The sequence below is a fragment of the Antennarius striatus genome, chromosome 14 (genome assembly GCF_040054535.1).
Source record: "Antennarius striatus isolate MH-2024 chromosome 14, ASM4005453v1, whole genome shotgun sequence".
In the NCBI taxonomy this organism is placed as follows: Eukaryota; Metazoa; Chordata; class Actinopteri; order Lophiiformes; family Antennariidae; genus Antennarius; species Antennarius striatus.
Genome location: NC_090789.1, coordinates 14,772,478 through 14,792,309, shown reverse-complemented (window position 1 = coordinate 14,792,309; position 19,832 = coordinate 14,772,478). Strand labels below are relative to the sequence as shown.

The following is a 19,832-nucleotide window of genomic DNA, read 5'->3' as shown; positions in this document are numbered from 1 at the left end:
AATTACTTCCCCCCCCCCATGACGTTCAAGCTATTTCAGCTAAATCCATTTGCTTGTTCTATTTATTTGTGCTCTCATTTTACTGTGTGGGGCTTAGAGTGACATTTTTAAGCAGTCAAGGACTTGGCATGCTGTTTGAATAGTGTTTAGCTGACAACCACTCCATTTGCAAACAAAAAAAAAACAAACAAGATTTTTTGGATGATATAAACGAAAAGTGAGTGTAGGAGGATATGGGAAGTCAGATTTCAGGTGGAAGACTAAGAATGTTTTTTTTCCAGCTTTCAGCTGATTTATGGAGCATGTGTGTTTCATGTCTGGTTACCTGCAGCAGGAGCCTCTCGTCACCGATGACTGCGGCCGTATTCCAGTCAATGATCTCTGAGAAAGGCAGCTCCCAGCCGTTACTCAGCATCACCGGCACACACGCACCCTGAGACACACAAAGAAAGAAGCTTTTTTACAAACACTATCACAGCTACAGCCAAATGCTTTGTTATGGAATTAATGCATTTTATATGAGTGAATCTGCTCTTTCATAACATTTTAATTAAAAAAAAGGGCTTCCACTGATTTCTAAGTGTGTTTGATGTGAATGTGATGTTGCACGTATAAAATCCCTGGTGAGTACTGGAGAAAGCCAAGTATGGAAGTCATATCAGTGACTAATGCTGAGCCAGGCCTGTTACTGCTGGCCTGTGAGATGCCATATTTATCAACTGCAGACTAGACGCTGTGCAGAGCAGAAATTTCTTGACACAGCTGAACTTAAATAACCGAAAGGGAAAAAGCTGCAACTGCAAATGTGATTTAATTACAGTAGCATTCTAGCTGAAACTTTTGGTGTTTACTACATGATATTAAGTCCAAACTATCCATGAAAATGAAAATTTTGCAATTTATATTGAAAGTAGTATTTGTGGAATTTTTTTTTAGCCACATGGGGGCAGAAAAACAGGCCATGACATAATAATTACAGGTAAATGTGATTTTGCAAATGCAAGGAAACATATCAAAGCAACAACAAAACAATTAGCAAAAAGATAATAAAAAAGAGACAAAATTAAAATATCTAGTTCTGTGTATTTGTCATTACAAAAAATAATTTGATCAAATATGAATCAAAATATAAAGTATATTACTACATAAAATTAAATACATTTATATAAGCAACACCTTTAACAGAGCATGGATACTTTCCAGCCTGCATGGATAATAGATTTATTAAATTTTAAAATCGAGCATTAACTTGATGCAAAGCAGCTTAGCAACCAGATAAATAAGCTCCAACACACCGGATAGGACAGATAAGCATGCAGGCAGTGTGTAGCTACCGTAAAATGGGGGGTTATTTGACAAACAGCAGCTAGAAGTTTAACTAAGACTCAGATATAAAAACATGGTGGATTTATGGTAGTATGAACATTTATCACTGCTAAAACACGCACAAAAAATATTTCTAAATTCCATATCAAAAAGATCTGTTTCTGGTTTTGTTCTGTTAAAATGTTTGATTCACTCATGAGCCTAAAAAAAAAAATCAGGAAATAAATGTGATCTGTTTGGGGCGCTTTGACTTCATCTTCAGTTAATAGATATTTTCCTTTTGATACTTGCATTGGTATCTGTGATAAAATGGTCCCTTTGGTTCACTGGGGAATTTAATTACCAAAAAGAAAGTGATAGCTAAAGGAGAAAGGAGAATAAAAAAAAATAGAAGTGGACAAAAAGATGAAGTTAAAAAAAAAGATATAGAAGATATATTGAAGCTGAATGTGACCTTTGTCCAAGGAGTTTGGAGAGATGGACGGACTCAAGGAGAGAGAGAACAGCTGCTATGTGTGTGTGTGTGTGTGTGTTGGCAGTATAATGGAATGACGGTCCTGTCAGTCCCGGGTCGTGAAGGTGTCGGATAAACTTGAGCTGGCCCTCGGGCCTCACCGCTGCCTCCACCCGCAAGAACACACACACAAACATGCAGCGCTGTGCATATGCTGAAACACACACTCTCTCTCTCTCACACACACATGCACGCACGCACACACACACACACACACACATACACACACAGGGCTGACCTCTATCAGGTATTGCTTTGTCATGCAAAGACCAAAGCCTGTAAATAATCTCCACCCGGTCTTCCAGTGCGAGTCGATGGATGGAGTGAGTCAGACAAATGGGGAGGAGAGAGTAAAGAAGAGGGCAGATTTTCCTCCTGAGTGAAGTGTCTGTTGTGTGTGTGTGTGCGGCGGCTGATAGCAAGATAAGCGCACTTATGTGTCTCCACTCTGTTGACAGCAGTGAGCACTAAGGAGAGGTAAAGGACGTGGGACTAGTGATGTGGAAGAGAGCAGTTATAGAAACGGATGAACGAGGGGAAAAAAGATGATGTGAAGTGTGTAGCTTTCAAGAGGAGTGAGTAAAATGAAGATCCAGTATCGGAAACTGATTCTAGATGGATTGAAAATACCTTGCAGGTTATTATGGTAATAATAATAATAATAATAATAATAATAATAATAATAATAATGATCTGGCTTAACATACACTTAACCTTGACAAAGTATGCAGTGGGAAGCAAACTCCTTGGTGAATAAGGCTTCGTGACAAATCATACTATCAAAATCAAAATATACAAGTTCAAGCATGAATTCAACAGATATTTCCTCTCACAGAACACCAACGCACCACATCCACTGACTTCCCCTGTCTATGAATGATGGCAGAATGTATTAACACCAATCACTAAATGACCTGAAGTGGGTGATGCAACAGAGAGTAAATTATAAAAGTATGCTCAGATTTGGATCTGGTTCCTTAAAAGGTAAGAACTGTTAGGACTATTAATCAACTTGAATGGAATTAATATTAAGTGACTTCATTCAAACTCTTCGACAGCAAAAGAGCCAAAGAGCTGCCAGTCAGAAGAGCCTGAATCAACGGGCTTGAAGAGCTTTTATAGAAAAGAACAGCTCTAATTAATACAGATTTTAATCTACAATTAACGTCTTTAAAGTGATGAGATAAAAACCACACAGGAAGTAATCAACAGTTCGCCTGGTTGTTCAGTGATTTTTAGAGCAGAATAAATCTAATGCTACATGTAAAATACTGTTTACAGAAACTAATCCTCTCAGTGAAGGTCTGGTCTGTTTATATTTTATATAATATATGTGCCCACTGCCAGTAGAGCTTGATTGGCATTTACCATAGACCACCAGAATTGGCAACCACGCCACTGTCGCCCTGTGTTCTTTACAGACAGGAGCAGGTTCCACCTGACCACATGCGACAGACGTGAAAGGCTCTGGAGATGGCATGGAGAACGTTATTCTGCCTGCAACATCATTCAGCACGACAGGTTTGGAGGTGAGTCAGTGATGGTCTTGGGAGGCGTATCCCTGGAAGGACGCACAGACCTCTACAGGTATGATAATGGCACCCTGACTGCTATTAGGTATTGGGATGAAATCCTTGGACCCATTGTCAGAACCTATGCTGGAGCAGGGGGACCTGGGTTCCTCCTGGTCCACGACAATGCCTGACCTCATGTGGCTTCAGTATGCAGGCAGGTCCTGGAGGATGAAGGAATTGATACCATTGACTGGCCCCCAATTCACCTGACCTAAACCCAATAGAACACCTCTGGGACATTATGTTTAGCTCCATCCGGCGCTGCCCCAGGTTTCCCCTCAGAGTGTCCAGGAGCTCAGTGATGCCCAGATCCACATCTGGGAGGAGATCCCCAGGACACCATCTGTCGTCTTATTAGGAACATGCCCCCATGTTGTCAGGCATGTGTACAAGCACGTTGGGGCCCCACAAACTGCTGACAATCATTTTGAGTTGCTACAATGACATTTTGGCAAAATGGACTAGTCTGCTGCATCATTTTTTCACTTTCATTTTTGGGGTGTCTTTGATTTCCGCCCTCTATAGGATGATAGTTTTCATTTCTATCAATTTCATCTTGTTAATAAGACATCACCTACTTATTATCAGGAAAGATATTCAAGATCATTTTTCCGTCGTTTAGATCTGATGTGTTTTTGAAGTGTTTTTCTAATTATTTTTTTTTAACAGTTTCAGGTGGCAGCTTTTACAAGAAAAGCTAAGTGAGGAGTTGGTTCGGCAGGGATTTCTTTATCCAGTAATATTGCTATAGGCTTGAATCTGAGATAGTGTGTGTGTGTGTGTGTGTGTGTGTTTCCTGTTTACCTGCAGTGCCTCGAGGAAGCGAAAAGAGCCCAGTCGCCTGCCGCGGGGCACCAAACAGAAGGTGGAGTTATGCAGCATCTCCTTGTAGTCGTATCTACAGAGACACAACACACACACACACACACACACACACACACACACACACACACACACACACACACACACACACACACACACACACAAAGTGATGAGTTCACTGACAGGAACAGGAAAGTGATATTTACAGCAGTACTCTTCAAAGTCTTGGTGCCACGACAGAAATACATACAGTACACGCCTCCATGTTTACCGCTCCTTCCCACTTTGACTTCTTCTCAGTGATGTTTTTGAGCTTCTTATTTAACTGGTAGAAAACTCAATTTGTAACAAGTGTTATTAACATCCCCCTCAGCTCTGGTTTCTCTTACAGTCACCAGCCCACCCATGTAACGCTGCGCCCCCTAACTCCCCATATCCCTTGTTTCCCCCCCTTTTCCTATCTCACAAACCACATTCTCCTTTGAACACCCCCTCTTCTCCACACGATACCTCTCTCAATCCCTCTATCTCTTAAAGCAGGAGGCTCCATGCCCCCCCCCCCCCTTCTCTCCTCTCAGCTCCTCATCCCTCTATCTCTCCAGTGAGGTGTGTCTTATTGCTTCTCCAAACAGGGTGCTCAACCCTGCTAGAGGTAATGAGCTGACAGTGACACCTGCTTCCACCACACAGCTGTGTGTGTGTGTGTGTGTGTGTGTGTGTGTGTGTGTGTGTTTGTTTAGAGTAAAATGATAGAAATAAAGAGAATGCACATCTCACTTTGTATCCAAGTCTGCTTTCCATTTCTCTAGTTTATGTTTGTTGGCCGGCTGTTGCACTGAACCTCAAACTAGCATTTCTTTATGATGGTGGAGATATTATACGAGATAAGGACTCACCAACTAGTAGTGGAACCACAGATTTCATATCGAGTATTCTTTGCCTCCTTAATGGAGAGCAATCTAAGTCTCCCTGTGGTACGCTATCTTTTTCTAAATAAACCTGTAATGGAGCTCATGTTCACAGAAGTCTGGTGCCCTGCCATAGTAGGAGAACTTCCCTGATCAACACCATGATACCCTACCTATCTGCAGACAACTTCCATCAAAAAACATTCATAACATTTTCGAATAATCCTGCTAACCGGCAGACACACCGACATCGGCAAAAGAGCTTAGCTCCCTGGCCGAGGTAATTTTTAAAATAATGATTATAGATTTTCTAAGTTTGTCGGCAGTCTGCTACTGCAAATTAAATAAAGTTCGCATGAAAGCGAAAACATTAGACATTGGTAGCGTAATTAGATCAAACCATTGGTCGTTTCTTTCACATCCTCTCAGGTGCTGAATCTCTCTGATACACACATGGAGATAATGAGTGAGACATTTATCATCTAAAAGCTACATGACAGCCGACAGTGCAGAACACATTCTAATTACTGTCGCTTTTTAAAAACTTCCGCTAATACCCCCTTTTTTAAAAAAAAAAAAGAGATAAAATCTGTTTGAGCTATTTTCCACAGATTTTGCATCACCATGCATCTAAAAGTTCTTCCTGCTACAGCGAAGACACTGATCACAACCATTGTGTGTAAACTATATCCCGCAGCAGAAACAACGACAGCTAAGAAAATGTGTTCTCAGGGAGACGTGTCGAGAAAAAGAATAGATGAGATGCTAATTATGCGCCAGCAACCTTGTATAAAGTAAAAAAAAACAAAAATCAAAAAACACTAGAGTGCCTTTGCTACGAATGCTATTTTTCAATTTCCTCACAGGTTGTTATTATTATGTTTCCTAAATTAGAATTTTAATAATAATAATAATGCAAATTATGTTCCCTATTTTTATTTTTATTTTTTGAGAAGGTAAAAAATTGACATAATGAGCCTTTGCAGCTTTATTCGTGTTGGTGCAGCAGAAAATGATTTCTCATTTAACCAAAACCACAGACACACAACATGCACATTGTGGTCCATCGATGATGCTGCGGATGTAGCGGGGCTTGTTCGACAGTGTGACACCGACTCCTGATGCTGCCTTCACTGCCCGGTGTAAATACGGGCTGAGCTGACACACACTTTATGGTGAGAGCTGATGCTGCCGGCGATACTGCCTTGTTTCTTCCATAGCTGAGCTCTAATGAAGCGCTGGGACATGACAGCATCCTCACTAGCACGTACATACATAATTTCCGGCACAGTTATTGTACCCTCCACACACACACACACACACACACACACACACACACACACACACATATAAAGACATTAGAAAATCACCAATAGACTTCTACTGAAGATGGGTGGCAGCTTCACACCCTCACACTGACGTTTGTCACCTGCCGATGGAGATGAAGCCATCTTAGTCCATATTTTCACACCTGCTGTCTGCCTGGGCGGTGTGTGTGTGTGTGTGTGTGTGTGTGTGTGTGTGTGTGTGTTTGTGTGTGAATGTGTGTCTAGCCCAAAAGAAAAAGCAGGCCAGCATTCGTTAGAACTAAACATCCATGTGTTCATTAAGGCCTGTCAGAAATCCTGTATGTTTGAAACTACACACACAGGATTTTCTGTGTGTTTTTAATGGATCTGTCGTTTTCGCCTGTCTTTGTTACAAACGGCTTTCTTTTCAGTTCAAAGACTTCACCATTGAAAATGATATAACTACAGTATTTTCTGCAATATAAGGCGGACCTAAGAGCTTTTAATTTTCTCAATTTCTCATGATCCAATGTTCCTTATATATGAAAAAAGTTTTAAAATAGACCATTCATTGAGGAGTTCTCAGATGCATTTTATAATACAGTGCGCTTGATAATCCAGTGTGCTTTATGGATGGATTTTTTTTTTAATATAGGCCATTCATTGAAGGTGCTCCTTATAATCCAGTGCGCCTTATAGTATGGAAAATACTGTACTCAAAACATATTTTAAAAATTCATCAGACAACTTTCAATAGTTTTGGGCAATCTCGTTCACATCCTGCACGTTCTCATGGGATATCATAAAGGTTATATTGAGCTTAATTACAACAAAGATATTAGACCTTTCTCCATGTAAGCCAGGGACTTTTCCAGACAGTAAAAACACTTCTTCTGACACAGAACTGATGAAGACTGTACTGAAAGCAAATTGCTGGATGAGCGATCAATAAAGTTGTTCAAAAAAAAAGTTACAAAGAGCGTTAAAATGAATAAATCTTTAAGTCAAACCTCTGACTTACAGTAGAGCAAATAAATTCTGGGACACGACTGCTCTTAAAAAGCATCAGGAGAAACTCTTCCATGTGATTCACCTCCTGCGTTCCTGAACCTTATTACAACAAAAACTGTGTTTGAAAGAGGGAGCGCTTGTGGTTCAGTGATTTGAAAGAGGTAAGGAAATCCAAGGAAGAGGCTGCCCTATATGACACCCCCCTGCTGTGAAATCCTTCCCCTTTACTCCTCTACCATCCCCTGAACCTCCTGCTGGTTTACATTTGAATCAGAGCTCAGGTTTGAGGTTGTGGAAGGAAACCAGAGTGAGGCCCCGTCCACACGATGACGGATTTTTTTAAAAACGCGACTTTTTAAAAACGCATTGAAAACGATTCGCGTCCACGTGACAGCGTTTTTAAAAAAATCTCCGTCCACACGTAAACGCACCAGTGCGTTTTTGAAGACAGCTATAAGCATGACAAACCATGTGGTGGCAGTATTGAGTAAAATTTTATCCAATAGGAATCCTCCGTGTTTTGTTGCCCATAAATATAACGTCACATAAATATGACTTCTTCATTTGGATAAAAAAGAAAGAACAGAAAAAATTGTTTTATTAATTTTTGCTTTGAGGTTAAAGTGTTTTATATATTGTGCTTTTCAGTTAATGTTCCTGAACTGAATTTGAATTTTTTATTATTTATTGATTGTATCAAATTTTATTTTTCAGTATCAAATGGTGCAATAACTTGGTCAAAAATATTAACAGTTTAAACAAGGATTTACCGTATTTATTTTTTAGTTTTAGGGAAATAAAATAATTTCTGTTATAGACTAAAAACAATGTTAATAAAATTATTCCTTGTTATAAGTTGAACTAGATATCTTTTTTCTTTTCTTTATTGTTAATTAGGATGTAATGTTATGTAGATGTGTACTTATTACAATTTTTTAGAAAATTGATATTATTTATAGACACAGCAGAGAGTATAGGGGGGCCCCAAATTTTTTTCTTCTTGCTCAGGGGAGCGCAACAGAAAATAATTGAGAAGCACTATATTAGCAATTGAGGAGCCTTTAAGAAACTCCATTGGGGGCTGCTCCACCAGCCCCCAATGGCAAAGTTATACACTGTTGCTGTGGCAACCTGTCATCTAGCGCCTTCATTGGCAGCAGTTTTATTACATGACAGCAGAGCTTCAGACACACGTGAGGCATGTAAGCAGGTGAGAGAGGAGAGGGGATGGAAATGTCGACCGCGGTGATCACAGCTCAGATTGGATGCAACTCGACCTGAGGTGTGCCGACCTTCCAGTGAAACCAGTAACAAACCAGTTGAGGTTCAGAACAAATAAACTTCTGGACATGTTTCTTAAGATTACATCATTAGACAAAAATTTTTACAAAGCGGCATTGCTAATAATTCAACCTTTTTTTTTATTAGAAAATATCCGATAAATCTGATTTTTGTTCCAGCAAAAAATTAAGAAATGATAAAATATTGATAACATATACCTGCACCATGTTTTGCTTCTTCAGACAGGCTATGCTAAGCTATGCTATGTGTCCCATTTTAAAGTGAACAAAAATGAATGAATCTTTAATTTTTCAAGCTGAAAACCATCTCAGAGGAGCCCTAAATAAATAGAAATAATTTTCGGAGCCAATGCTTTGCTTTATTGTGTGTACATTCAATGTTTAACCTAATGAAGAGATTAAACAATGGGATAATCCATAATATAACTAGTAATGACTCCTATACAGCGGTCTTAACTTCCCCTGCAACCCTATACAATAATGCAGTAAGCTATCGATGCTATGCTATGCAATTCATGTGACTGCAGTATAACATTCATACTATATATGTATCATAATTCACAGAAAATCAGTGCGCTGCTTGGGCTAAAAAGGTGCAATTTTCCCTTTAAAAACGCAGCGAAGCAGAAAGTAAATCAAGCAGAAACAGGAGAAACACCTCAAATCTATTTAACACAGTGTTGTGTGAATAAACTTCGCAGCAGCAGATCCCCAAAGGCAAGCGGCTGGCAGGCCCCCACCTGGTCGTTCTGACGGCAGCGCGGCGTCTGCAGGCGCCTGAGGGCGGAGCTTAAGGGTGATGGATGCATAAAACCACGAGGAGCTTGTCTTTCAGGGAGCAATGAGAAAGAGATCCAATTTGCTGCTTATTGAGCCTGTTGTTACATTTGCCTCCCGGACCTCTCTCACCAGTCTCCTTCTTCCACTCGCTCCCTAATTTCTTTGTCTTCCAAAATGTTTTTCTATGTGTGTGTGTGTGTGTGTGTGTGTGTGTGTGTCTGCAGGAGTGTGTGAAAGAATGAGTGTCTGGAGGTCTGATGGTGGCTAGAACTAAATCCAGGGAAGTATTTTATTTTTTTTCTACTGTATTAATAAAGCATTTGTGTGTGTGGCCATGAGATGTAACAGAGGAAATCCCTGTGGCAAATACTAGTTTGACACATTCAATGATTAACTTATAATAAAAGAAAGCTCTAAAATAAATTCTCTCCTTCTGCACTTGAGAATGAATTATAATGTAGTTGGTGCAAATCAAAAAAAAAAAGTGTTATTCATCATAATGGATGTCACGCCGCAGAGAGACGCTCATTTGTCTCGTAACTGACTCCCAAAGAGGCTAAGGACAGATTCCAGCAGTAATTGCACAGGAACCTCCAACTCCCCATAAACACCAGTCTAAGTTGAAGCATATTGTTGTGTGTGTTCCCATGAGAGGAAGACAGATGTGCAGACTAAGTGAGCATGTGGGTATAGAAGGGGCATCATTTGGCTCCAGACTAACTGACAGACTATGATTTGAGTCTGTGTGTGTGTGTGTGTGTGTGTGTGTGTGTGTGTGTGTGTGTGTGCGCGCGCGCACGCTGACGGAACTGTAGCAGCATATGCTTGCGTGTGTGCATGTTTGAGGATGATAATGTGTATGTACATGTTTATTGTGACAGATATGAGCTCAAGAGACAAGTTTGGATTGTGTTTTGTGTGTGTGTGTGTGTGTGTGTGTGTGTGTGTGTGTGTGTGTGTGTGTGTGTGTGTGTGTGTGTGACTGGAATGCCTCTGCGATTCTACAAGCCGTGTAGAAAAGCATGAGTCAGCATCTGCGTGCGTGCATCCGGATGTGTGCCTTTCCACTATGACCCATCCTCCTCCTCCTCCTCTTCCTCCTCCTCCTCTTCGTCGCTGTACACTCTGCAACAAATTCATTAAGTCCAATTTGCCCTCATTAGCCGGCTTATGCTACTTCCAATTAGCATTCTAGCGTGGAATGACCCAGAGGTCTGCCTAGCCAAACAAACAGGCTTTTTTTTTTTTGTGGTCATACCCTGGCCGCGGCTGAGTTTTGTGCACATGTGGGTGGGTGGGGGGGGGCGATCCAGTGGTGCCGGATCGAATCAGGTGATGCTGGATGAAAGCATCACAGAATATAACGTTTATTTTAACACGACCAGCTTTATTTGTTAAATCCAACCTTAAATCTGTTAGACAAACCAGAATGCATTGGGATCAGACTGCATGTCAACATATCAATGCCTTCTTGCACCAAACAATTAGCAACTAAGACTGAAGGTAACCTCTGGTGAGCCCTGCGGTTGGAACATAAATAAGGGTTGGTTAAAAGAACTGATGAACGTCTTTGTGGTTTCGACTGTGATCAAACGGAAACTGAAGCGTGCGGAATATTTGCATAATGAGGTGAAAAGAAAATGCTAACTGCAAACTCAGATGTGCTTTGATACCCAGTGAGAAATCTAAGGTCTGATGGGAGAATGGTAATATTTCAGTTCTTCATTTTGTTCCACTCTCCCTCTCTAACATCTAGTTTCACCCTGTCTGAATAACACAGCAGAGAAAACTCCCAATCAAAAGGAGCTCATACTTTTGAGGACTTGCCCTCCCTGCCAGCGCTCACAGCTGATGTTTACAAGGTCTCATATTGACGACAATAAAGGTGCTACAGATTTTGCCTGAAAGGAGCAGCAGCAGCAGCAGCTCGGTTTCAAATGTACAAGTTAAAGGATGTGGCTCTAGTTTGCATAGCAGCACTAGATCTGTGTTACTATTTAAATGAGAGCCAGGCGGTAAGTATATCTGCGCGTGGTGGGCGTGAGACGTGGGTACCAAAATAAAAACACACACATATATACACTGCATGTGGGCGCAGGCTGACTCTTGCACAAACTTCTGAATCAGTTCGAATCAGCAGCCCGTGTCACCCCTTCACATGTGTAAGCTTGAATATTTTTACGAACACCCCGATAACAACAAGTCCAAATTTGCAAATTTGCTATGACAGTTTTATCCTAACGATCTTTTCATTTTGCAACATCACATTTTTTTCCACTGCCAACAGATGGAGGCAATTTTTCAGTTACATTTAGTGTCTGCACAGTCGTCTAAGCTGTACACACACACACACACACACACACACACACACACACACACACACACACACACACACACACACACACACACACGACTCTCCAGAGGGTGGACGTGAGGCGGATTCCAAACTCAGGGACACCTATTCCAGACATGTGTCCACGAATATATGAATATGTTTTCACAGGCAGCGACACGGTTACAACACGGCCTTCTTGTCTGATCGGTGCCTTCATGTGTGATCTCACAGATGAGAGGTCCAGACTCCGCTGATGTTCACTGGAGACCAGCTGTGCTTCACTCCGCACTTCCAGATGGCCCTCAGGACACCTCACTGTGCATGCTAGTGTGTGTGTGTGTGTGTGGGTAGATGTTCATGTGAGAGACGGTCTCAGATTTAGACATGTCAGCACATGCTCTGCGGCGGCTTCTTTTCAACACTGACACATTTTGTCATTAGAGCCACTGAAACGAAGGACGCCGGAGTTACCCCTCGCTGAGATGTCTTTTCATCTGCGTGACACACACACACGCACACACACACACACACACAGACACACACATACGCACACGTACGCACACACGGTCTGTACTTCATGAGAACGTGCACACAGTCTAACTCTCTTGTTTTCAAAGCATCTCCGACCATTTTCAGGGTCCCATCTGCTGACAAATACCAGCTTAACTCTGCTCCAATAGGTGACTCGAGGCTTAATCACACCTAATGTCTTGTCTGCAAATACATTTTAATGTATTCCCACTGAAGACTCCTCTAAATCAAAATATAAACCTGGTCCTGAAGCCACCTGGGGCCCTGAGCATCAACACCACCAACCAGTGAATGCTATCCCAACGGCAGAAGAGCCAGAACAATCACAATGGGAGATGTGCCGTCATCAGTCACAATGGCACCTTTCCTGTCAGCTTTGTGGGAATTTAGATAAGGTTTTTATTTTTGTTTTGTTTTTTAAAGAAAAAGAGTTGCCGTTGTCAACAGGCTTGGGAAAGTTCACTGACTTTACAGAAACACTAAACTGACTGGAGTTACATTAACGGTAACATTATTTATGATCACACTTTTGCGGTTAAAAAAAACCCCATACTCCTGGACTATGACATGAAAACTAAATATAATCTCTTTCTTTTGCTTGCTCCACCTAACAGGAAATATTTCCCGTAAAGCAATGTTCAGATTTGAGGCCAACTAGAATGTCATGATAGACTTTGTTCCATTTCCAGGAAGGAGAAGAGCGTGTACTCGGCCGACCCCAACATGAAAAAAGGGTTGAATAGTCCAAACCACACACAAGATTGAATGTGATTTCTTGTGATGAGCTGTTTCAGACATGGATATATAAAGTAGAGTAGTAGAGATAAAAACTAACTTCACACACCGTCAAAATTTGTTGTTAGAGACAACAAATCAGAAATCTCTCTACCCCTATCTGGATCATCATCATCTGGATCCAGATGTTGAATAAGAGGCCTGTTCTGTTGGTAACAGGCAGAACAGAAACCAGGATCCTTAAACTGACTGACTTCATGCTTACTGGAGTCCACCATGTCCTGATTTTTCATTCAATATATTTAAAAATGTACAAAATCCTTTAGAAGAATTTATAAGACTCTGGTTGACCTTTTCAATTGAATGTGTTGCCAGTGATGAGCCGTATGAGCGGCTAAATTAGCTGCTGTCGACTTTGACCTGAGCAGACTTTACTGGATTTGAGCACACACACACACACACACACACACACACACACACACACACACACACACACACACACACACACACATTTGACACATTGTTTGAGAGCCACGTTAAACTCGGCATCACACACAGAGTTTGTCACGGCCTCACGACACTGGAGAGCAGCGTGACGTCTCAGTCGGTTGGCGCTCTCGGGGTGCGGGCGACAGATGAGGAGGGAGGGGAGGTACAGCTGTCAATCACCACCAGTGTGATGCAATACCCAGCGAGTTCATCAGCACTCTGTGTCAGTCACACAGCGAGATCACACCGACTGTCTGTCAACACCCATCGGAGCACGCGTGTGTGTGTGTGCAACGGCGGATGGCGTGTTTGTGTGGGGAAAATGAAGAATAATGAAAGGCGTATCTTGGGGGTGTGGGTTACAAAGGACAGAAAAATAGTGAGAAAGAACACCAAATGCCCACCTATGACGCAATTATGATTCAATTTAGATCTGGCCATAAATTATGCAAACATATTCAAAAGTCATGTCAAAAACTGATAGGCTCTTCAACTTCTCAAACTGTATTCATTAAGGCGCCAAAACTTAACCTGCATGCTGTCATTAATCATGGATAGATGTCAGCTGGAGGTCTGCATTCAAATTCAGCCGGCACTCCTGAGCAGCAACGGCTGCACTGTGTGTGCGTGTGTGTGATCTGTCTGTGTGTGTGTGTGTGTGTGTGTGTCCATGTTTGTCTACCTGTCAGCATGTGTGCTGCTGTGCAGCTAGAGCTCTGATCCAACATGCAAGACTGTTTGCACGGACGGTCAGTCAGCCGCAGTTTAAAAACAATGGTGGGGATGGAATACACACTTTTACTGACATTTTTGTACAGATATTCATGGTCCTCACAGGTTGTCCTCACACCCCCTATTGTGAAATGTTGGTTTTTGAGTGAGTTCTAGCTAATTAATTTTCGAGGTAACTGGGGCAGTTCATGTTCTTGGCATAAGCCAAAATACTGATAAAGTCCAGACTGCACCAAAACTCCTTAAACCAAGGTACTTCCTGTAAAAACATCTAAGTAACATCAAAGTAGCAGCAAACATAATATCCGCTCTTTCAAATCAAAACCAGAATCTTGAATGCCATGATCATCAGACGGACTAAAACACATTTGATTGTCCTTTTTTTGCTTACTACTCTGCGTCATCTTGTTGACGCATCCCGTGTTCTCATGAGATTTTATGTAAAAGTAAAATTTACAAAATTTTAATGTAAGAGTAGACACGGAAATGTGATCTCAGGAATCTGATCCCTCCAAAAAAGGCTTTAATACATAAAATAAGCAAAAATAAAAATAAAAGCATGATAAATAAAAAATCTGTGCACTGTCACTGGACACATTTCTTTGACTCTTGATGCCCACCCCCCACCCCCCTTGCCCCATAGTCATATGACACAGGACTGAGGGTTTAACCTAGAATCATATGACTGATCTTAGGATCTGAAGCTGGGTGGGGTCACAACACGCAGGTCAAATGTCACTGCCTTCCCCACCCTAAGAAACAAAAGGAAGGACTACTCCTTTCAGCGAGAGACTCGGTGGATTTGGTTCTGGCTGATGGGAGTGTTGTGCTGTGTGTGTGTGTGTGTGTGTGTGTGTGTGTGTGTGTGTGTGTGTGTGTGTGTGTGTGTGTGTGTGTGTGTACACCTCTGTGGCTCATGTATCTGAGCTGGGCTGTTCGTGTCAGACCACATATGTCTCTATGCATGTGCATACAGTTCACTGTGATGATGAACCCAAAGTGCAAACCCACTGCCCCTACTGCAGGCTTCCCCCAAAGCTCTGCACTTGTCTGGTTGGTGAGAGAGTGTGTGTGTGTGTCTGTGTGTACGTAGGCAACAGCTGTTCTCCAGCGCTACACAGGGAGGTCAGAGGGAGACACGGTTGAGCTACAGCTGTGGCCTCGGGGCTTGTGGGAACTGTGGCTTAAACAACGTGTGTGTGTGTGTGTGTGTGTGTGTATGTGTGTGTGTGTTGGGGGGGGGGTGCCGAGTTATTCATATCTTAACAAGCTGGAGCAAGATGAGAAGACCAAATGAGGCAGCAGAGACAGAGGAGACGACACTATGAAAAAAGACGACACAGGAAAAGGGGATGTACTAAGTCACCTGGGGCCACAGAGACCACGGTGCGCATCGGCCACCCGGTCATCACAACGAGACCCGGGATGAAGAGCACTGCTTTTTCCAAGAAGCTGATCCAAGCCCACCAACCACAGTTACTTAACATTTGAGTACAGCTCCTATGGAAAAGAAAATGAACGGTGGAGCTCGGCCGACTTCCCTGGGAGAAAGTCGGCATCGGTAACTCAAACAAAAAAAAAAAAAAAAACCCTGCCGGAGATAATACTTATTCCAGGACAGCAGTTAATGTGATAAATCTGAGAAATCACTTTATAGTTTCGCACAAACATGAGCTGTGGTTGAGAGCAGAGGCCTCGCTCCAGCAGACAGAAACCAGCGTCAGAGGAAAGAGGGCTGACAGTGAAAACTAATAAGCCCAGCGTGGGGAGAGAAATGGGCTCATCTCTCCGACGCACCGACAAAAACCACTGGAGCAGTTGTGCACCATTTCCAAGAACAAAAAAAAACAAAACCAAAGCTTCATCTGTGTTGAAACCTAACACTAAATCCCTCCTGCCAGATAGTTTCGGTAAAAGATTAATATCTAGAGCAGGAGGAATATTTGGAGTCTGCATTACAGAAGGGTGTGAGGGAGAAGGCCGAGAGAGAGGAAATTAGACCAAAAGCCAATTTATTGCTTTTTTGAAATCTTTCAGAAAGGAGAGAATTGTTCAAGGTGCTGCTAAAATCCTCTCATGCTCTCACTTGCAAGTCTCAATTAGCTTGATTTCCATCTGTGAGGCACCTTAAACCTTAAAAATCATTGAAAAGTCTTCAAAGATTAAAAGGCATCATTTACATAAAAAAGAAGCGGTGAAGGAAAAGACGAGGAAGCAGAGGAGGTGAGTCCTAAGACTTGAAAGTTAGAGGTGATCTGTTTGACTCTTTGAGAGAGAGTGAACAGAATCTGTAACTAGGTATTGAAAGACACGCAAGCTGCAAAGTGACAGCTTGCAGGACAAACTGATGTTTCAGAGTTACGTACGTATGTAAGTGCTGTATTATGTATGTGCTAGAAGCTGGAGATCACACATGAAACACCAGATAAAAACAGGATCCGGGCAGGTCCTGTTCTGTGTCACATCTCATACAAGACTATCACTGTAGTCTCTACAAGAGGACCACTGACCCGATCAGGGGGGGCTGATACACCTCTCTGTTGACGTCAAAGCCATGACACATCCACACGTCAACAAGTGGATGTTTGGATGGCAGTGGGGCGGCAGTGGCTCAGCGGTAGAGCAGAAGTCTTAAGACCAGACATCGTCCATCCAACGGCGGTTCAACTCTCGCCCCCGCCAGACATCTTCGGAGTGTGAGCTGACAGCGGGAGGTGTCAGCTCACCTTCCGGCCACTGCTAAGTGCTAAGGCACCCTTGAGCAATTTTGCTTCCATTTGTTTTGGTTTTTGGTCTAGAATCAACTGAAAAAACAAATCCAAAAATAACTGGACAGGTTTTCTAATGCAGAGAAAGATTTGAGTTCTTTGAAGAAAAGTAGGACTCTTGTCAAAAGTTCCGTCGTCTGATGTAAATATGAATGAAGCAAGAATGGACATGAAGGTGGATGTTGGTGAGAATCAACACTTAACAAGTATGTTGGAGGCGTAGGACATTCCTCCTCGATCTGATTTTGATCACGCCCTCTTACCCTCTGCATTTTTCCACATCTCTCACTATCTGTCTTTTCTATCTGTCTTCCTCCTGTTGAGGATTTTCATCTGTGGCAGTCTTTATATCGTCTGCCTCTCAGGGCTGTTTGGAGGAAAGAGGAGAGGGGACAGTAACAAATAAAGGGAAACTGTTTGACAGCGATGAATAGGTACCCTGTATCCTGAAAAAAAACAAAACTCTCTTGTTGGAGAGGTGAAGCCACAAAAAAAACCCTGTTGTCGTTCTTGCTTCGTATCTCGGCTTACACATGGCATTCACAGGAGTCTCATGGGGGAGAATGCAGTCCTCTCTCCATGCGGCTGGTACAGGAAGATTTCTATGCCAGCCATAGATGGAACTCTGGATTAAAGGTATCTGAATACAATCTGGGTACCAGATAATGTCAGTGTGAGGCCTAAAAGGAGTCTGTTTCCTGTGGAGAAGCGCCGCTCTTGGGCATTTCTGTGGTTCAGCGGAGCAGAGAGCCGGCCTCCGCCCTACCTGTGACACAGGGATTCTGTTGCAGCACAGCTTCAACTTCAATTACCCAACATGCCTGCCTCTTCATTTCAAAGGTAGGGACATTATAAGGTAAAACAAGGTCAGATGGAGATGACAAATAGGTAAAAAAAAAAAGAAAAAAAAAAGGTGAGACCAGTAAGAGGAAGGAACTATGGCTTTTACAGAAACCTCATTAACAAATCTAAGGTAGGTATTCAGAGAGCAGTTGGGTAAGCGATGCAATTTTTTTCATTTATTCCACACCTACAGGCAGCACCGCTCCATCTATTCCTGCATTCAGAGACAGTGGAGAGAATAACGTGACCGCTTTGACCCAACCCAACGAGAGATTGTCGTCTCCAATCTGAGTGTGTAATTCTCTCCAGAGGGACATGTGTGTGTTCTGTGTGTGTGTGTGTGTGTGTGTGTGTGTGTGTGTTTGTGTGCGTCTGTGGGGGGTGGGCAGCTTTGTGTTGTTAGACACCCGCTTTGGCAATGGCGCACAGTCTACTTCCTGAAAGTCATAACAATCTACCACTGCTGCAGCATCAACCATCCACAACAAATGAACCTCCGTCTGGCAAAAACAAGTCCCAAACACACACACACACACACACACTTAGACGCTCACAGTTTGATACATATTAAACACACTCAGCCCTGGCAACAACTGCGTTAATGTTCACACACATATGGGACAAATGTGATTGCTTGTCTCAGTTTAGAACATTGTACATTCATTCAGTAAATAATTTCATGAATATATATATATACAACCTCCATTACTGTACGTACACACACACACACACACACACACACACACACACACACACACACACACACACACACTTCGACATAACAGAAAAAAATTAGTTGGAACACCACCATAATGGATTTACCTCCAACTGAGAGTCCAATTACAAGAGCTATAAATGCTAACGGTGGTGCTAGTCATAAGACTTGCATCACAGCTTGGAACTGCTGGTTAAGACACGGTACTCGGTTTGCCCTGACAACAGCATGGCAAAATCACAACTGAATACATAAACCGGGCCGCTCCATCCCATTTGACGCACTTTTTGTTCCTTCTGATAAAGAACGCACATGTTGTTCAGATAATCAGTGTGACTTGTATCTAAGAAATGTCAAAAGAAGAAGACAACATGCAAATATAAGACCGGGTCGTTAAAACAGGATGCTATTATAAATCTCTCAGGTCACTGCTTGTGTTCACTGAACCTTGTGGTATACACATTGGAATCTGGATAGCAAAAGACATTTGGTTACCAGAGGGAAGAGCCTTAATCCTCTTTAACCTTAAAAAATACTGCAACAAAAGTTGGTCGCCTATTAGGAAGGAGGAAAAAAAAGTGACATGAAAAATGTGGCTCTTCAGAGTGGAAAAAGTCCAGCTGTGCAATCCATGGAAGTATCTGGTCATCAATCCAGCCTGGATGTCTCTGGCTCTCCTCCCTATCCTCAATGTTAACTAGGTCATCTGTGGGAAAAGCACGGTGCTCTCCTGAGACTTGCACCAACTCAGACGTGCCTTCAGTTGGAGGAGTTCAAAGGAGCCCAATAAAACATTTACAACATGGTTAAGCCCCCTTCACTCTCAATCTGCCTCTTTCCCTAGTTTTTTTTTTTTTCATTCCTTCTCCTCTAGTCTCAATCTCTGGTTCTTCTGTGCCGTTATGAACACAGAGTCTCGTCCACTTCTTTTATCCCTGGCAAACGACCCCAGGTTAAACACGTTTAATTAGTGCTCAGAGTCCACACACACACACACACACACACACACACACACACACACACACACACACACACACACACACACAGACACACACACACGTCCTACTACTGGAAGCCTAGAGACACCACCTGACCAACCAGTTCATGCAGCCACTGAGCACAAATGCACATCATGTTTGCTCTCGGATGATGTCAGATT

The 19,832-nt window shown here is 42.3% G+C and overlaps 1 protein-coding gene across 2 annotated transcripts in view; it reads right to left on the bottom strand.

The window, feature by feature from the left end:
- ext1b (exostosin glycosyltransferase 1b) overlaps positions 1-19,832 on the bottom strand; it is a 105,395-nt gene that overhangs the window by 23,650 nt on the left and 61,913 nt on the right. For both annotated transcript variants that reach the window (XM_068333809.1, XM_068333808.1), the window contains exons 2-3: positions 4,219-4,312; positions 326-433 (exon numbers count right to left, since the gene is read on the bottom strand). In XM_068333809.1, coding sequence (XP_068189910.1) covers positions 326-433; positions 4,219-4,312 — 202 coding nt within the window. The remainder of the gene's footprint in view (positions 1-325; positions 434-4,218; positions 4,313-19,832) is intronic.